We start from the raw sequence: 18326 nt of genomic DNA on the forward strand, positions 1-18326 counted from the left end.
CACCATGTGGGTCTGTAGATGTGCTACGCAACTGAGTACGGAGGTGTCGGTTATCAGTATCAAGGACAGTGTTGGCTGGAGAAAGGGGACCCCCATGCAGACATTTCGGGGTTCTGTCCACCAGTCTAATGAGTCCTTGATCTTGACTGGTATTGATAGGAGTTTGTTTAGACTTTGTCTGTGGGGTACATACACTGTTTGTCATCATCCCCTTGAAGACAGTGGATGCATAATCTTGTGTGTTTCACCATGAACATGGCCGCTGCCATATGACCAAGCAGCTGTAGACAAGTCCTGGCAGAGACCTGTTGCCTGGTTCTCATGGTGGAGCTGAGACTGATTATTGTGGAAAATCTCTGAACTGTGAGGAAGGCTCTTGCCTGCATAGCATCCAGCTGGGCCCCAATAAATTCCAGATGCTGTAGTGGCATCAGTACTGATTTTTGTATGTTTACCTGGAGGAAGGGGTGAAAGTAACTTAAGGGACTTAATGGTACAAAGGATAGCTAGGGTCCTGAGCAAGGTGGGGGAGCAGCTCTAGGCCCTCAGAAGGGGCGGGGATGGGGCCAAACTCCCCCAGCCAGCCATTCAGCACTGCCTGGCCTGCGCCACCCGGGGCCCTAGCAGCAATGTAAAGGGCCCAGGGCTCCCGGCTGCCGCTAGCACTACCCTAGGGCTCCGGCTGTGATTTAAAGGGCCGAAGCCCCGGGCTCTTTAAATCACTGCCAGAGCCCCGGGGTAGCAGTAGCAACCAGGAGCACCATGGCTCCAGCAGCAATTTAAAGGGCCCAGGGCTCCAGCTGCTGGCACGGTAGCAGTAGCAGTGGTTGGGAGCCCTGGGCCCTTTAAATCACTGCCAGAGACCCATGGTAACAGTAGCGGCGCTAGTGGCTGGGAGCCCCAGGGCTCTGGCGGCAATTTAAAGGGCCAGGGGCTCCGGCCACTGCCGGGAGCTCCGGGCCCTTTTAAATTGTCAGGCCCCGGGGGAGCTGCCCCTTTTGGCTCTCCCCATCAGCGGCCCTGCCAGTATGGTCGGCTCTGTACTCGCTCTTACCAGTATGCCATACTGTACTGGCTTACTTTCACCTCTGCCTGGAGGCCAAGGTTCAAGAAAAGGTCCAGTGTTTTTCTTCTGGCTTCAAATGTGTTGACTCTGGATGGAGCTTTGAGACAGTAATTATCTAGGTATAGGATTATTACAATTCCTTGTTTGCATAAATGTGCTGCCACTACCAAAAGGCCCTTGGAAAATACCCTAGGTGCTGTAGAAAGGCCAAAGGGAAGTACCTTGTATTGATAACAGTCGGACCCCAGGAGGAATTGCCTGTGGGAAGGTTGTATGGTGATATGGAAGTACATGTCTTGGAGGTTGTGGACCAAGAACCAGTCCCCTTGTTCCAGTGCTGATAGCGCGACCATCTTGAAGTGTTGTAGTCTGATGAACTTGTTGAGGTTCTTCAAGTCTAGGACAGGTCTCCACCTGCCGAATTCTTTTTTGGATCAGAAAACATTGGGAATAAAAACCTTTCCCTCTGTGTTAGAATGGGATCAGCTCTATGGCTCTCAGTCACAGGAGGTCTCTACTAGTAGATGGTGTTTGAGAAGGTTCCCTGAAGTGGGATGGGGAGTGGGTGGGAAAGAGAGGAAGGGATGGAGTACCCTTTGTTGACTATTTCTAGAACCCAACTGTCCAAGGTGATTTGTCACCATGATGGGTAGAAGGGGATCAAGCGGTCACCAAACTCATAGGTTATATAAGATGGTCGTGTGTCATACTGCCACTGAGGGGTGAAATGTTGAGGTCAAGACCTAGGTTGATATCTACCCCGTCTTCTCTTCGGCACTGGTGTATATATGCCAAGTGAATGCATTGTTGCTCTAGAATCTTTTAAAGAATGTAGGGACTCATCTGTGTGCTCAGTGAAGAGTTTAGACCCTTCAAAGGCAGATTTTCCGCAGCGGCCTGCAACTCTCTGGGGAACCCTGAGTGGTGAAGCCGTGAGGGTCATCACATCACCACCGATGTTGCAACAGTATGGGCTGCCGCATCCACAGCATCCAGAAAGGCTTGCAATGTCGTGCGGACCAGAAGTTGTCCTTTCTTCACAAGTGCCTGGAACTGCTCTTCTTTGTCCTCTGGGAGGTGTTGGCTGAATTCCTAAAATTCGGAATAGTTGATGTGATTCTATTTGGTTAAAAGGACCTCATAATTAGCAACACAGAACTGGAGCATTGCTGAGGCGTATGCTTTGCGACCGAAGAGGTCTAGCCTCTTCCGGTCCCTGTTGTAAGGGGTCTTCCTAGAATGGTGTTGTCACCCCTTCTCTTGCACTGCATTTACGAGAGAATTTGGAATAAGGTGGGAAAAGAAATTCCATGTCCACTCGCTTGCATGTGGATGGTATTGATGCTGGAGTCTGCCAGTTCACCTTGGCAGGGTCCAATAAGCCCTCATTGATCAGGAGTGCAATCTTTGTCAATATGGAGGTGTGTAAGATGTCAAGCAACTTGTGCTTTTGCTCTCTGACTTCTTCCAGGGGAATCTGGAGGGAATCCACAATCCTACAGAACAGTTCTTGGAACTGTTTACAGTCATCTGCCGATGTTGGAGGTGGTGTCATGATGGCCTGATCAGGGGAGGATGAGAAGTGGGCTGGTGGTGTAACCAATTCCTCCATTTCTTCCTCCTGCTCCTCTAGTAATTCTGGTTGAGAGTCAGGCAATCTAGAGACTGATGAGGACAGAGTGTATGTGCCCCTCTCCCTGGTCCACGGGCAGTTTGGGAACATGTGCCCTATTCGCAGCCCAAGGGTTCAAACAGAGCTAATGTGGGGGAAGTGGCATATGTGGTTGCACGTATGGGAGTCTGTACCAGAAAACTGATTCACTTCTGGTCTCTGGGTATCAAGGACAAAAAGATAATTCTCTGTGTGGCTGCCCTTGATACGATGAAGAGGGGTGAAGTGCAATGGAGTACTCCTCCTATTCCTCCTCACTAGAGAAGGGTGGTGCAATCCTTGGTGGTGAACGAGAGCAGTGTTGTGTCTCCGGGGAAGAGGTCTGAGCCATGGGGAGTGTGGTATGTAGGAGCGGCGATTCTGAGGTGTCAGAGATAATCAAGTCTCTTGGGTATTTAAACTTCTGTGGTACTGGTAGGAGCATCATCGGTACTGGTGGTTGTGTGGAGATTGAGGGCATTGCCAGTGCCAAGGGTGGAGTGAATTCTCTGCAGAGGCCAGTAGATGGTGCCAAGGATTGAGTCAGTGCCGAGGGCTTGCTAGGTGCCAAGGACTTGGCTGGTGCCAATGCACTCAAAGTCATTTTAGTTGAGGCAATCGCTGCCGATTTTCAAATCGTTGAACTGTCCTCCTCGGTTCCGAGCGACAGCGTTCCTGTGTGCGGTCCTGCCCATTTAGGGTCCTTGGATTTTGCGGTAGAGTTGGTAAAAGAGGTGACCAGGTGGTCACAGGAGCTAAGTCTCGCCAAGGCTACCGACCTTGCAGGGGATGCCTTTGTTTAAAGTGGCTCCCTGGTGGAGGACCTCTGGGCCCACTTCTTTTCACCTGGACAGGAGAGCATAGATTTTCTCTTAGTGGCATGCGGTGAGTGGGGGTTGGCTGATGACCATGCCAATGGTGACCACCTCAGAGAAGAGGTATCAGGAGCAGGGTCTGAGACGGGTTACAGTGAGCTGTCCATTAATAAAAGTTTTAGTCTGAGATCATGGTCCGTTCTGCACCAAGCTTTCAATTTGAGACAGCAGGTGCCCTTTTGTGATACATACCCCCTACCCAAGCAGTGTGTACACTGTGAGTGACTGTCACTCACAGGGATGGCCTCACGACATGAGTGATACTTCTTAAACCCGGGGGATCCGGGCATAACCCAGAGAAGGTAGAACTTCCCAGTTGGGAAGGGCGTAGAAAAAAGGAAACCTTCACTAATCTAAAGACTAACGGGGAGGAAAGAGCAAAGGAAAAAACCATTTATCTAGTATCCATTTATTTAAAGTTTTCGATCCTCAGAAGAAAAAAATAAAATATATACTCAACAACAGCAGATACAGAACAGTATGTGACTAAGTACACAGTATATTAAGGAAGCCAATCTACTTCATGATTAGCATGTGAGCTTCCAAGAAGAATCCCTGACCTGCCAGAAAGCAGTGTTTATTACATTTATTTTATTTGATAAAAAAGAGAAACTGAAAGAAACAGCTAGAGAATTATGTATAATATAGTCAGCAATGGACAAGCTCCCCATACATTTCTACCAATGCACCTCAGTAGTGAGGGGACACATGCCAACATCTATTGGTTTTTATTATTCTGTGAAAGGCATGCTTCAGTGCTGAAATTCCAGTGAATTAACCAGTGTAACTAAATTTAAGTTACTACAGTTCAGATACGGACAAAATTTAGTAATTCTGGATTTGTACACACAATTTTTTTTAAAAAATATCCATTCAGCTGTATGATTTGTCCTGGTGTATCTCTTAAATATATAATGTTTTGCTATATTAGAAATGTTGAGAGATACGATATTCAGCCAAGTAAAATTGAGATGAAAGGCAAAATAAAAAAAAATTTTACATATCACAAAATTGTATTGGAATCAAAATTCGGCTCTCTTATTCTTCTCTAACACCACAATTTTGACTTCCAAAACAAGTTGATTCTATTTGAAAAGAGACTCTCCCACATGCTTAGTCTACTTCTCACCTAATACAGGAACCAAAAACGTACAGTACATATAAATATTAGCCCATCTGATCAAGAAGATATGTTGGAAAAGTATTAATTTCCCAGTTTAAACATACTGTTCAGTTAAACTCAGATAGCTGAAATCTACTCTAAAAATGCTGAGAATTCTTAGCCTAGATCTGTAAAAGGGTGAATCAATGCCTGGATGTTTTACCTGTTTTCCCAGTTGGCGGGCACAAATTGGACAAGGTTCTGGATTAACTCCTCCGGTGGTCTTATCCTGTGACTATAAAGCATAAAAAAGCATAACACAAGTTAATTGAAAAACAAAATTGAGTTACTCAGCATTTCAGATAATTAATTTGGCAACTGATCACAGTTCATTCTGAACTGATTTTAAAATTGCTTTTAAAGTTGCCAAATGTCTAATAATTCTTAGAGAAATAAAGCAAGTTCTTTTGCCCATGAATTACAGGAAGATAGTCTGGTTTAGGGTCATTAAATAACACTGCTGTTTATGTCACTGTACTTTAAGTTGCACCTGCATTTCTACTAGAGTAATTTAGAAAAAAATTTAGTAAAACGATGTTCCACTGAAGACAGAATATTGTGGGAATTTTGCCCCACAATCTCCATTTTTTAAACCAGCTTTAATTTCTATTATAAAAGCACTGTTAGACCAGCCAAAAGATATCCTCAATAGGCTAAACATTCAAACTCCTTTAAAATAATGTTTTCTTGTATAATATAATATTTAATGCAATGATCTGTTGACACACTAGGAAGGAAGTGACAGCAGAAAGCTGTTTGGTTTCTGAAAGTTTAAAATACGAACCTTTCTGATATTGTAACATGTTTTCAGTCTGCTTGGATATCTAGAATTTTTATCTTTGTTTGTGCTAGTTTGCATTGTCCAAATTGCTCAGGTCAGTTGGCAGAAATAGGCAGGGTAGAGTTGATAAAAAGCTATGTTTATACAAAAGCTAACCTCCATTAGGCAATCTTCTGTCTTAAAGACATTGTACAAGTATCCCTGAGCATATTGGGTACAATTCTGACCCATCTTTATGAGAACACCTCCTCCATTAAGTAACTGATTTGTTTTGGTGGTTTAAAATAGGTTTCACTATATATATGATACACATTTTGGTATTCCTTGGGTATTCCCGTCTAAGTTATACAGCCCAATGAACAAATTAGATAGCTTTGTAAAACTGTCATGCAAATTTACCAGTCCAGATATGAAATCTCCTCATCTGTTCATTATCATTATGATTGATGATAGTGAGAAAAAACTAAAGAGGTTTCACTCACCCATCTAAACGGGAAAATGTTATGCCTACTAAACATACAATGACACAAGGTCTGATTTTTCGGAACTGCTATGCATCTGCAGCTCCCAATGATGTCAGTGACAACTGCTGGTGCTCATCATCGCTGAAAACCAAGCCATGTACCTTTAAAGCAGACTAAATTACCTATGCAAAATAATCAAATTTTAAAAAAGAGAATCTTTTACTCTGAGTTGCTGTATATTGTCCTGTTCTTCCCCTTATATATTTACATCTCCCCCTCTATTTACACCTTCATTTGCACTATTTAGAAAGCCCAAAATTGTTTTCTCCGCTCATTCACTCCAACATTCAAACAATGGACTCTGTAGCCAAAAATAAAATCAGCAGTAGTTAAAAGCCAAATTATAGTGATACTGAAAAAATTAGTTACATTAAATTATGAATAACACCCTCACACACACTTTTAACCTCTTCATGAGTACTGAAGGAGAGTCGGCTGGTAACCTCTGAAACAGTAAAACTATAAAGTTTGTGCGTCAAGTGTACAAAATCCCTCTATTTTTTCTACATACGTTTTCAAAGTTAATTCATAATCAAATCTATACCTGAATAATTTGGTATGTAGAAAAAGGAGAGCTAGGCATCACAAAAAGCTTTTAAATAATTCATAACTACTCAGGTAGATGCACTAATTTTGGCTGTGCAGTTAGACTAATAATGTAGAAGATGGAACTGAAAGCTTAAATACACTACCATAGCTGTAGATCACCTGTTTATTTAGAAGTGAAAATTTCATTTTTTATTAAGTGCCACTTACTTCAAATTCTGAAGTGTCCACAGTGTAGCTGCACACCCATTCAGACACTAAACTGCCACTTTTTCTTTTAAATCTCACACAGCAAGTCTCAGACATGAGACAATTTTTTTAAAATCAGTTTGGAACAAAATTTAAGTGTCTGTATGCAACAGAATGAGCCAAGTGGAATAATTTGGATTGTGATTAAGCTCCAGATTCCAACCTCCTCCAAAAGTACGAGGGTGTTTAGGATCAAAGTTCCAGTTTAGGCCCATCTGTAGCTATCAAGTTGTAAAAGCATAAAAAGAAAGTAGAAGCGAATGGTAAGGTTTGTACGTGCCTAGAGATGATAGATGACTGTTTTCCAAAATTAAAGCTTGTGGACTACCCCAATATTTAAGAAAGAGTGTCAAGTCATCAGACAGAGTAAAGCCTAGGGCACTGTGGGCTTCTGAATGTTCCATAATACCTTGTGGTGTGTAGGGGTTCCAGGGAAGTGAAAGAGAAAGAAGGTATCTGGAAAGAGAGAGATTCACCACAGGGATAGCTAGCAAGAATGGGCAGAGGTAGCTAGGAAATCAGTACCAGTAGACTGACTTATGTACCTGCTGTATTAGTAGAATAGGTTCCATCAACAAGACAAGGACCTATTGGTTAAATCAACCTCTGTACCAGATGACTGGAGGATAGCTCATGTATCGCTGATTTTTTAAAAAGGCTCCAGAGGTGATACTCACAGTTACAGGCCAATAAGCCTAACTTCAGTACCAAAAAAATTGGTTGAAACTAGAGTAAAGAACAAAATTATCAGACACACAGATAAACACAATATGTTGGGGAAGAGTCAACACAGCTTTTGTAAAGGGAAAAAAATGCCTTACCAATCTATTAGAATTCTTTGAGGGGGTCAACAAGCATGGGTACAAGGGTGATCCAGTAGATACAGGGTATCTGTGCTTTCAGAAAACATTTGACAAGGTTCCTCACAAAAGTCTCTTAAGCAAAGTAAGCAGTCAGGGGATAAGAGGGAAGGTCTGCTCATGGATCAGCAACTTGTTAAAGGACAGGAAACAAAGGGTAGGAATAAATGGTCATTTTTTACTTTGGAAAGAGGTGAATAGCGAGGTCACCCAAGGATCTGTACCGGGACCTGTGCTCCTCAACATATTCATGAACAGTCTGGAAAAGGAGATGAACAGAAAGGTGGTAAAATTTGCAGACGATAAAAAATTACTCAAGATAGTTAGGTCCAAAGCTAACTGTAAAGAATTACAAAGCGATCTCACTAAACTGAAGACTGGACAACAAGATGACAGATGAAATTCAGTTTTGATCCATGTAAAGTAATGAACATTGGAAAAAATAATCCCAACTATACGTACAAAATGATGGAGTCTAAATTAGCTGTTACCACTCAAGAAAGATCTTGGAGTCATTGTGGATAGTTCTCTGAAAACATCCACTCAATGTGCAGTGATAGTTATAAAAGCTAACAGAGTTTTAGGAACCATTAAGAAAGGGATAGATAATAAAATAGAAAATATCATAAAGACTATATAAATCCATGGTATGCCCACTCCTTCAATGCCATGTGCAGTTCTGGTTGCCCCATCTCAAAAAAGATATATTAGAATGGTAAAAGGTACAGAGAAGGGCAACAAAAACTATTAGGGTATGGAAAAGCTTCCACATGAGCAGAGATTAAAAAGACTGGGACTATTCAATTTAGAAACAGATGACTAAGGTATGGGTGCCAGAACAATTTGCATAGTGGGGGTGCTGAGACTCATTGAACCAAACTGGGTTCCTGTATATAATGGAAACCACTGCAAGCCACGGGATGCAGCAGCACCCCCAGCAACCCTAATTCCAGCATCTGTGGACTAAGAGGGGATATGAAAGAAGTCTGTAAAATCACCAATGCTATGGAGAAAATGAACAGGAAAATATTATTTATCCCTGCACGTAACACAAGAACTAGAGGTCACCTGATGAAATGAACAGGCAGCAAGTTTAAAACAAACCAAAGGAAGTACTTCGTCATACAATGCACAGTCAACCTGTGGAACTCATTGCCAATGGATGTTGTGAAGGCCAGAAACATAACTGGGTTCAAAAAAGAATTAGGTAAGTTCACAGAGGATAGACAAGCTATTAGCCAAGATGATCAGGGATGCAACCCCATGCTCTGGGTAGCCCAAAACTTCCATCTCTCAGAAGCCAGATTGGATGATGGAATGGATCACTCGAAATTTCTCTGCTCTCTTTATTCCCTGGCATGGGCCACCATCAGAAGACAGGATACTGGGCTAGATCAACCATAGGTCTGACCCAGTATGGCCTTTCTTATGTCCTTATCTAACACGGATTTGAATCCAGTATCACAACAGAAACCACTTAAGATGAAAGCAAGTTCTGTATATTTGTTATTACATAGTCTCAGGACACTGTAGTGTCTCTTTCGGAGATCATGAAAACATTAGAGAGTCTTCATCCTATATTACAGCTTCAATTTCTACGTTAAAGCTTCCTAATTATGCTTATGTGAACATTTGCACTTATTTGAATTATATGGTTCAATAATATAATATATATAATTAGTTCAAGATCTGCATGAAAAGCAATTAGTGCACATGCTCAGCAAATGCTTTTTAAAAATTGTATCCAAACATTTCTGTAAAAAAAATATTGTAAAAAATATTTTTTTATAATGAAAAAACATTGACAGACTTCCTGTCCATTAGGACACTAGAGGGTGCTACTATATTGTAACATCGAACAAGGAACTGTATAACCTTACCTTCTCCAAATTAGTAAGATATAGGAGTTGGCCTAGTTTCTTCTGAAGCTGTGATTTGGCAACTGCCTTGTCATTCAAAAGTTTCACTCGATTTTGTTCTACCTGCAAAAACAGCATTCATTAAGTGTGTTGTACATATCACAGGGTGTTGTCTGACAAGTTTCAAAATAAAGCTTAAAGGGATCATTAAAATAGTTGTAAAGTAGATAATTTATTATTTAGGAAATTAAACTATGCATTTAAACTTTTGAGACACAAGACAGTTAATTTCTTCATTTAAAAATGTCTCCAGGGTAGCAACTGAATGCACATTCCTCCTCTATATCTAGTATGGGTGAGATAGGAGATAAATACAAATTAATTTAGTTGTCATTTGCTTCACTTTCACTGCAAACAGAAATTTAACACACCAAACTATTAACCTTTATCACCAAACCTCTGTAAAGTGAAATAGTCGTACTATTTATTTTATTTAAAACATAAATGATCCTCTGGTCTATTGCTGGCATTACAAATGCCTTTTGAACCTGAACAAGAATTTTTAAAATTTAATTTAAATGTTCACTATCTATATTGTTTTACTTTATCTCTTTGCCCTTCATTTAGTCTGTTCAATAACAAGAGATATCACACTCACTTTGCTTTCTAGTCAATTTCATTTTCTACTTGTTATATATTAGCTCAAGCTTGCACTACTGGAGTAGTAAGGCTGAAGACCAATTAAGTAGTAGTTTTCTTTCAATTTTAAGTATATATTTTAAATAAAACCTAAATTTTGGATTTCAACTACCTGATAACATCCCTTTAAAACAGGGCTGAAAAATCCACTGAAGGAAAAGCAGAGCATCAGAAACATACAACCCACAGCAGCCAGAAAACTGAGAGAAGGAGCAGAGTAGTGGGGAGACACATGCACTTATCACAGCAGCCAGGAGATTGAGGTACATGAAAAACAAGCAGAATACCCTCACCCACATAGTAACAACGAAGCTTTCGGAGATGAGGGAAGAACAGAGAAAGATGCCTGAGGGCTAGTATATTTTCATACTTTTATAGGACAACCTTAAAATACCAGTCCTTTTTTTGACTATTTTTCTCTTGAAAAACACAACTTCCCCTTCTTTGACTCAAATATTTTACCTCATGTGGTTCTATGATGTGAAGAACAGGGGGGCTAGGCTTTGGCTCATCAGGATGACGCACTCGGAGCCGTTCTGTAGCCATAGCAAGTTCATCGATAGCAGATACATGATCCCTCAGTACCATCCAATATTCATGAAGTAACTACAGGAAAAACCAAAATGAATTAGTAACAGAACTGTGGGCTGAGTCCCCTGTAAACTGCTGCTTCTTACTGTAAGTGGTACACTCTCAACACGGACCTGAATCTTTTGAGAGAGGATTTCACACCTTTTTCTGAACAGAAAACTGTACAGGAACATAGGCATAAACTGCTCTCTTCCACCAATTCTTTATGTGTGGCTATGAATGAACTTAATTGACTTCTCACCTCTTTCTCCCCCACACAATTTCTCCAATGAGATACAACTACAAAAATCTATGTAACCAAAAATGTAGAGGTCAGCTGCCTCTGCTCGATTAAGCATACTCTCTGAATAAAATGAGGGAAAATGAGAAAACTAGTAGCAATATTTGCAAAGCATAAAGTAGTAAGGCACAGCTTCTTAGATGAAGCATGAAATATTTTGTTCACTTGAGTGACAATACCAACTTTTAAAAAATGCTGATATGCAACGTTTGACCATTCTAGATAACAGAGGAACAGAAAAGGGTAAGAGAAAAAGACAGACACTGGGTTGTATTCACCTGAGGAAGAGCAAGTATTTCAAATATTAGTTACCTATTTTAAATATTTATAGAAAACCAACATATTGCAAATTGTCACACTTCCTGGTGTTCTCTCAAATCCCTCATTGATTATATTGTGACAAATTTAGATTTTTTTACTCCTAAATCTTTTTGTTCTATGAATCTTTCCTCAACTTTTAATGATTTTATTCAAGAGTCCCTCTAGGACACTGTTGAGATCCTAAGAACTACCCCCCCCCCATTTTTTTCTGCTAAGATTCCTACCTTCTCTCAAGGCCAAATGTCATATATGAACACTGGTTTGCTACTGTAAGGATGTTCCTGAATGCTGGCCTGCTGGCACTGTTTTGTTTTTTGTTTTGAAATAAAAAAAAAAGCACCGAAGCATTAATTTTGGAGCCCACACCTTAACACCTACAAATGCAGAATTACTCTGCATGTAAAACTAGCATAAAGTTAGACAAATAAGTCAAATTTTGAGACTACTTCAACAAACAAGGAAAACAAGGGTGGCACCAGCCTCTTCCCAGTCAGGGGCTGAGGTTGGCCGTAGCCCCATCTTGCCATAAAGCCCTGCCTCTCTCCTTGATCCTGTCTCTTCTCCTCCTCTACCCCTGAGGTCCCGCCACCTGGCCAGGCTGGAAGCTGGCACCGGGCAGTAAGAGCTGCCCAGGGAGCATGGGCCATTGCGGGAACCCCGGACCTTCCACCTGCCAAGGGCAGCATGCCCCAGAGAGTGGGGACACGAGCCGGAGGCTGCTTTCAGGCATCCTGAAAGTGTACTGAGCTTGGGGTGACAGCCAGGATCATCAGAGTTCTAATTCCAGCTCTGTCTCCCCACCCAGGCTTATTTCAGTGCTGCTGCTGAAGATGGGCACCCAGCCAGCAGTTGCCCCTCTCTCTGCTCTGCCTTCAGAGCTGAGTGGCCAGAGAGTGGCAGCTGCCACACGGTGGCTACAGGGGGGAAGCCCTCAGGAAAATCTTGGGGTGGCTATAACCCCCTTAAGCCCTCCCCAGCACCAACCCTGAAGGAAAATAAAATCAAAACAGGTTTTAAAAATAGGTAAAACACCAGCACAGTTTATAAGCTCATTCAGTGACAATTTAGATGCTTCCTTGGATCACGTTACAAATACACTTTCTTTCCAGTCACAGAGAATGCCACCAGCAAAGTCTTCTCTCATGAATCCCCTGGCTGTCATCAAGTATATGTATGGAATGTTCATCTCGGCATACAGTTTTAGTAGAATAGTTGCAATAAAAGCTCTGCAATTACTATTCACTAATAGAAAAGCATGCAGTTACTTTGGCTTTCTTCTCTAAGTGAGTGTTTAAGCAAGTTGAGTGTTTTGTCTACACTGGGCAAGCCTTCACAATTTTAAATAAAGCTGTCAAGCCAATCTGTGCGATTAGAAAAGAAACACGTACATTTCCCATTTCATCCTTGTCTGCAAAGAACTGGCACTGACAAAACATTTACATTTATATTGCATAAACAATGAATCCTAGAGCAAACTGACATTATTTGTCCTTTGCTTAAATGCAACAGCTATATTTCGAGTAGGGTCAAAGAAGGTCTATTTGAGATCATTAGTCTAAAAAGTTAGTTCTAGATACATGAGGGTGTGACAGGGTCGGGCCAGATGGCTACAGGAGAGTGATAGAAGGCAAATATATTAGCCCCAGATTAAGCAGGTCCCTTTTCCCTGGGTAAGGTAACAGAACAATCAGGAACTTGCTGGAACCAATTAAGACAGGCAGGCTAATTAGGACACCTGGAGCCAATTAAGAAGCTGCTAGAATCAATTAAGACAGGCAGGCTAATCAGGGCACCTCGTTTAAACGGGACGTCACTTCAGTCAGTGAGGGGCGCGCAAGGAGCTGAGAATGAGAGGGCATGCTGCTGGAGGACTATGCTGACATCAGGAAGAAGGTCCTGTAGTGAGGATAAAGGCCATGGGGAAGTAGGCCATGGGGAAGTAGGCCAGCGACTTGTAGCTGTCAAAAGAAACATTGTAGACAGCTGTGATCCACATGGCCCTGGGCTGGAACCCAGGGTAGAGGGTGGGCCCGGGTTCCCCCTTCTCCGCACCCCCTTTTGGATACAGGAGGAGTTGTCCTGGACTGTGGGTCCTACCAGAGGGGAAGGTCCCTGGCCTGTCCCCCGACTCACTAGGTGGATCACCAGAGACTACGGGGATTGTTCTCCTTCCATTTCCCCATACTGGCCAGTGATGTGGTTAGCTGAGTGAATGGCAGGTTTGAGCCACTAGCAAAAGTGGCCAAACTGAGGGCTGTCATGAATCTCTGAGGCGAGCAAATCCACTAATAAGCACAGGACCCACCAAGGCGGAGGAGGAACTTTGTCACAAGGGCTACAATACATGTAGCAGTGCTCTCCCAGCTCAAAGTGGATTTGAGTAGCACAGTCAATTGAATCAATGTTGCCAGACCAGGACAGATGGAGTCACAAAAGTACTATTTACATCGTCATTGGCAATACTAGCCCTCCTTCTGTCTCCCAAAGCAATAGAACATGAAGATACCGTGTTGAATACAGTATAGAAAAAGCAAAGCAATAGAACATGAAGATATCAGTGTGCCATTGTTGCCAAGAAGGCCAATGGCATTTTGGGCTGTATAAGTAGGGGCGTTGATGGCAGATCGAGGGACGTGATCGTTCCCCTCTATTCGACATTGGTGAGGCCTCATCTGGAGTACTGTGTCCAGTTTTGGGCCCCACACTACAAGAAGGATGTGGAAAAATTGGAAAACGTTCAGCGGAGGGCAACAAAAATGATTAGGGGACTGGAACACATGACTTATGAGGAGAGGCTGAGGGAACTGGGATTGTTTAGTCTGCAGAAGAGAAGAATGAGGGGGGATTTGATAGCTGCTGTCAACTACCTGGAAGGGGGTTCCAAAGAGGATGGATCTAGACTGTTCTCAGTGGTGACAGATGACAGAACGAGGAGTAATGGTCTCAAGTTGCAGTGGGGGAGGTTTAGGTTGGATATTAGAAAAAACTTTTTCACTAGGAGGGTGGTGAAGCACTGGAATGTGCTAGGGAGGTGGTGAAATCTCCTTCCTTAGAAGTTTTTAAGGTCAGGCTTGACAAAGCCTTGGCTGGGATGATTTAGTTGGGGAGTGGTCCTGCTTTGAGCAGGGGGTTGGACTAGATGACCTCCGGAGGTCCCCTCCAACCCTGATATTCTATGATTCTATGATACTATTTGTTCTCACAGCAGAAGAAACACACTAATGCAACAAATGAGCAGCTCATGTCAGGAATCTAGTTCTCTCTGTGCCAATTGCACTAAGTTCTGCACTTATAATAGCGAAGCATGACACAGAACTATGGCCAAAATTTTCAAATTAATAAAAGTGGCCTGATCTTCAGAGAACAAGTGGGATTTACAGGGTGCTCACTATCTCTGAAAATCAGGTGCTTAAATATTGTTTTAGATGCCTGAGAGCTTGTGTACAGTTTCTGCAGTGTCACAGAGTAAGATGGCTCTCTGAAGTAGTCGTGAGTTCAGTCTCACCTGTGATTAGTTTACCTCTGAGTCAATGGGTCGTATGATGGGAACATGTGACTAGGAACTTGTCCTGCTGGGGAATATAAGGGCAGCCTGGCTTCAGTCAGTGAGAGTTTGGGGATCATGCTGGGAAGAAGTGCGTGAAAACTCTCCAGAACTATAAGGCAGAAGGCCTGGGAGAGAGACCAACAAGAAGCAGGAGTCTGCTGAAAGAGAAGCTCCAGCTAAGGGGGCTGCAAATAAGTCATCATCTTAGAGTATACGCAATGTGCCTCAGGTGGCACATGACCAGGATTCATTACCAAATTTGGCTGTATCCTTAGCTTCCCTGGCCTGGGTCAGGTACTGACAGAAAGTGCGACATGAATGATGATCCATGCCCCCCTGCAAAGCAGTGAACCTCGTGGGAAGATTATAAGGAAGGTGTGATGTTCTGCTCAGGACACCCAGAACTTTAAGTCACTGTGTTACCCCTCTGCCTCAGCAAGTGAGAGCTTTGCTGTTGTTAAGTTGTGTGTCAGTTCCCTGACACTCCAGCCTGTCAGTCTTGCCAGCAAATTCCTTGAGACTTTGCCAGTCTAAAACTTGCCTTGCAGGTAACAATAAGTGAATCCCAGTTCCCGAATTCCCCAGAGCGTCTCTCTGCAGTGTCCAGTCCATCTCCTTGTGACACTCAAGATAGCGTGCATATTAGCTGAAGACTTACATTTTAACACAGAGCACTGAGATGGGTTTGTAATAAAACAAGAATAAGTTTATTAATGAAGAACAGAGATTTAAGTCATGCTAAGCCAGAGAAAGAGAGACAGGTATGGTTAACAAAACATGCTTTCTAGTGACTAAAACTTAATTTTAGAAAATTACAATTGTTGCCTACCCTAAACGTTTTTTTTTTTTTTTTTTTTTTACACTTACATCCTATTACCAGCATCTCTAGCTCTCCAACATAGGGGATCAAACTTTCACAGGCACAGAGGGTGTTGTACCCTATGTTACCTAAGTGATGGATCACTAAAATGTCTTTTTTGCTCCCCTTATATTACCCAAACTCCATTGTCTCAGCCTTAAGAGCCAAGAAGGCTTCCTGCGGTGCAGATTCTGACCCCTCGGTGAGCTCACTAAGCTCCTTCCTCGATTGCTTGTTACTTTGTTTACCTTATATGTATATATACCTTCATTGTCCTCAGTCTGTAATCAAGCCAGTCAGACGGGGAATCCACATCCACATCCGATGTACACACTGCCTCCCAAACACATTTTAGGAACATATTTCCAGTACACACAAATAAAAGTCTTTGTACACAACCCGTACACAAATCATGCAATGATTTTCAGGACCAGCATGTCACCAGTTTAGATACGATACCTTACCTGACACCTTTTAGATACATATTATGACAACATTGTGTTGGGGGTAATGATATGGTAATTGTGTTGGGGGTAATGATAGGTCAGGCCTGATATGTATTACAGTATAGTTAACCTTTGCCAGTGGGCATGAAGGGGCTCCCAGAGTCACAGAAGGTGAAGCTATGGTAAAGGATTTTTGAGTCTAGAGGGAGGGCTAAATGCATGCTGACGCCTGTTATAAACCAAAAGAACTAAATGAGCCCAGGGGTGAGGGCTGTATGGTTTTGTTATTTTACAATAATAAATTATCCCCAAAAGGGGAACAGTACCGTGAAAACACCAGGTGTGGTGGTTTGACTGATATGAGACAAAAGGTAAATTGAATCATAGAATATCAGGATTGGAAGGGACCCCAGAAGGTCATCTAGTCCAACCCCCTGCTCGAAGCAGGACCAATTCCCAGTTAAATCATCCCAGCCAGGGCTTTGTCAAGCCTGACCTTAAAAACCTCTAAGGAAGGAGATTCTACCACCTCCCTAGGTAACGCATTCCAGTGTTTCACCACCCTCCTAGTGAAAAAGGGTGGTGGCAATGGATGGGCCAGACATCTGATTTGGTGAGTCCTACTAAATACAGAACAACGAGATTAACTGGTTTAGTCTGCAGTGGATGCAATTATACTGGTATAGAAGTGTGTATACCAGTTTAGCTTGCTTTGGTAAATGTTAAATCTGTGCAAAGGCTACAAGTAGACAAGTCCTAACTTTAGGCATCTAGGTTGAAAATTTTGGCTTATATTCATGTTACATATAATACACTACTGCAATGTTTCTTCAGAATCTTATGTGTTGTACCTTGTACTCCTTCTTCCATGCTTCAAAGAGTTCCAGAAATATATTCCCTTCTTCAATTAGTCTAACATCCATTCGATGAGCTTTGGCAAAAGACAGTATGGCTTTTAGGGAGCGCTCTGTCTCACTCGCGGCCCATAGTCCTCGACTTGTGGTGGGCAAACGGTCATCAACCAGCCCGTCTTCATCTTCTATCATTTCTTCAAAGATAGCCATCTGGCCTTTCACACTTTAAATACACCAAAGCATAACACTTGTCACTAGCTTCTCAAGATATATACATATCTTACATATACATATATTGCTATACTTACATTTATATATACACACACATTTGCTATATTTAAGCTATATACATACCTTACATATATACATATATATACACTGCTATATTTAACTACCATTTGTTGGCTATTTGTGAACCCCAAAACATGGCCACATTGACAATCAGGAGATATTAACAAGGCAAAATAAGAATAATCATCCAGGCCAAACAAATTTAAGCAGCCTGTGGTTCTAGTCACATTCTGGTTAACATCAAGTCTTATGCTTCTGGTTTAGAACATATTCATAATTTAAAATAGGGAAAAAAACAGCTTTGGTTTGTGTGTCTGCTTTTAAACTATGGTTATCCCACGGTCCCTTGAAAGCAGCATGTTAGATACTGGTAGCATGAATACTATGCAGGGCACCTTGTCAGCTATGCACTCAATACTAGCTCTTGCAAAGCCTTAGACATCATACTTTTAGAGTGGTTATTAAGGACACTGGAGGTATCAAGTGTAAAAAAAATAAATATTTTTTTAAATAGCACTTCTGTATATTTAACTTGTCCCTGGACTGACAGCAAAGAGATGCAGAGGAGGAACCTTGGCTCAAAGTCTACTACCCCAAAAGAGAATCTTTGAAACCCAACAGCTCCCAACTCCCTTCCCTACCAAACTGACCATGGATGAGTGTACATTAATATGCTCCCTCACCAGCCCAAGAAAAACTCAGTGCCATGCCAAAGTCTATTTCAGGCCCTTCAGTCAGGGCACAGTTTATTAACTCACACACAAACTCAAAAAACAAAACTATTCCCTGACCCTAGCAAGTGGCAAGGGGCCCAGAGGCCTGTCTCTTTCTATCTCTCACTCTTCTCTGGCAAAACAAAAAACAC

General features: G+C 42.1%; 1 protein-coding gene across 7 annotated transcripts in view; it reads right to left on the reverse strand.

Moving 5' to 3' along the window:
• Positions 1-18326, reverse strand: part of SHPRH (SNF2 histone linker PHD RING helicase) — a 130652-nt gene that overhangs the window by 31119 nt on the left and 81207 nt on the right. For all 7 annotated transcript variants that reach the window (XM_043543081.1, XM_043543083.1, XM_007056264.4 and 4 more), the window contains 4 exons: positions 17168-17393; positions 10735-10878; positions 9595-9696; positions 4918-4989 (listed from right to left, as the gene is read on the reverse strand). In XM_043543081.1, the coding sequence (XP_043399016.1) occupies positions 4918-4989; positions 9595-9696; positions 10735-10878; positions 17168-17393 (544 nt within the window). The remainder of the gene's footprint in view (positions 1-4917; positions 4990-9594; positions 9697-10734; positions 10879-17167; positions 17394-18326) is intronic.

Source organism: Chelonia mydas, chromosome 3 (genome assembly GCF_015237465.2).
Source record: "Chelonia mydas isolate rCheMyd1 chromosome 3, rCheMyd1.pri.v2, whole genome shotgun sequence".
Lineage (NCBI taxonomy): Eukaryota > Metazoa > Chordata > Testudines > Cheloniidae > Chelonia > Chelonia mydas.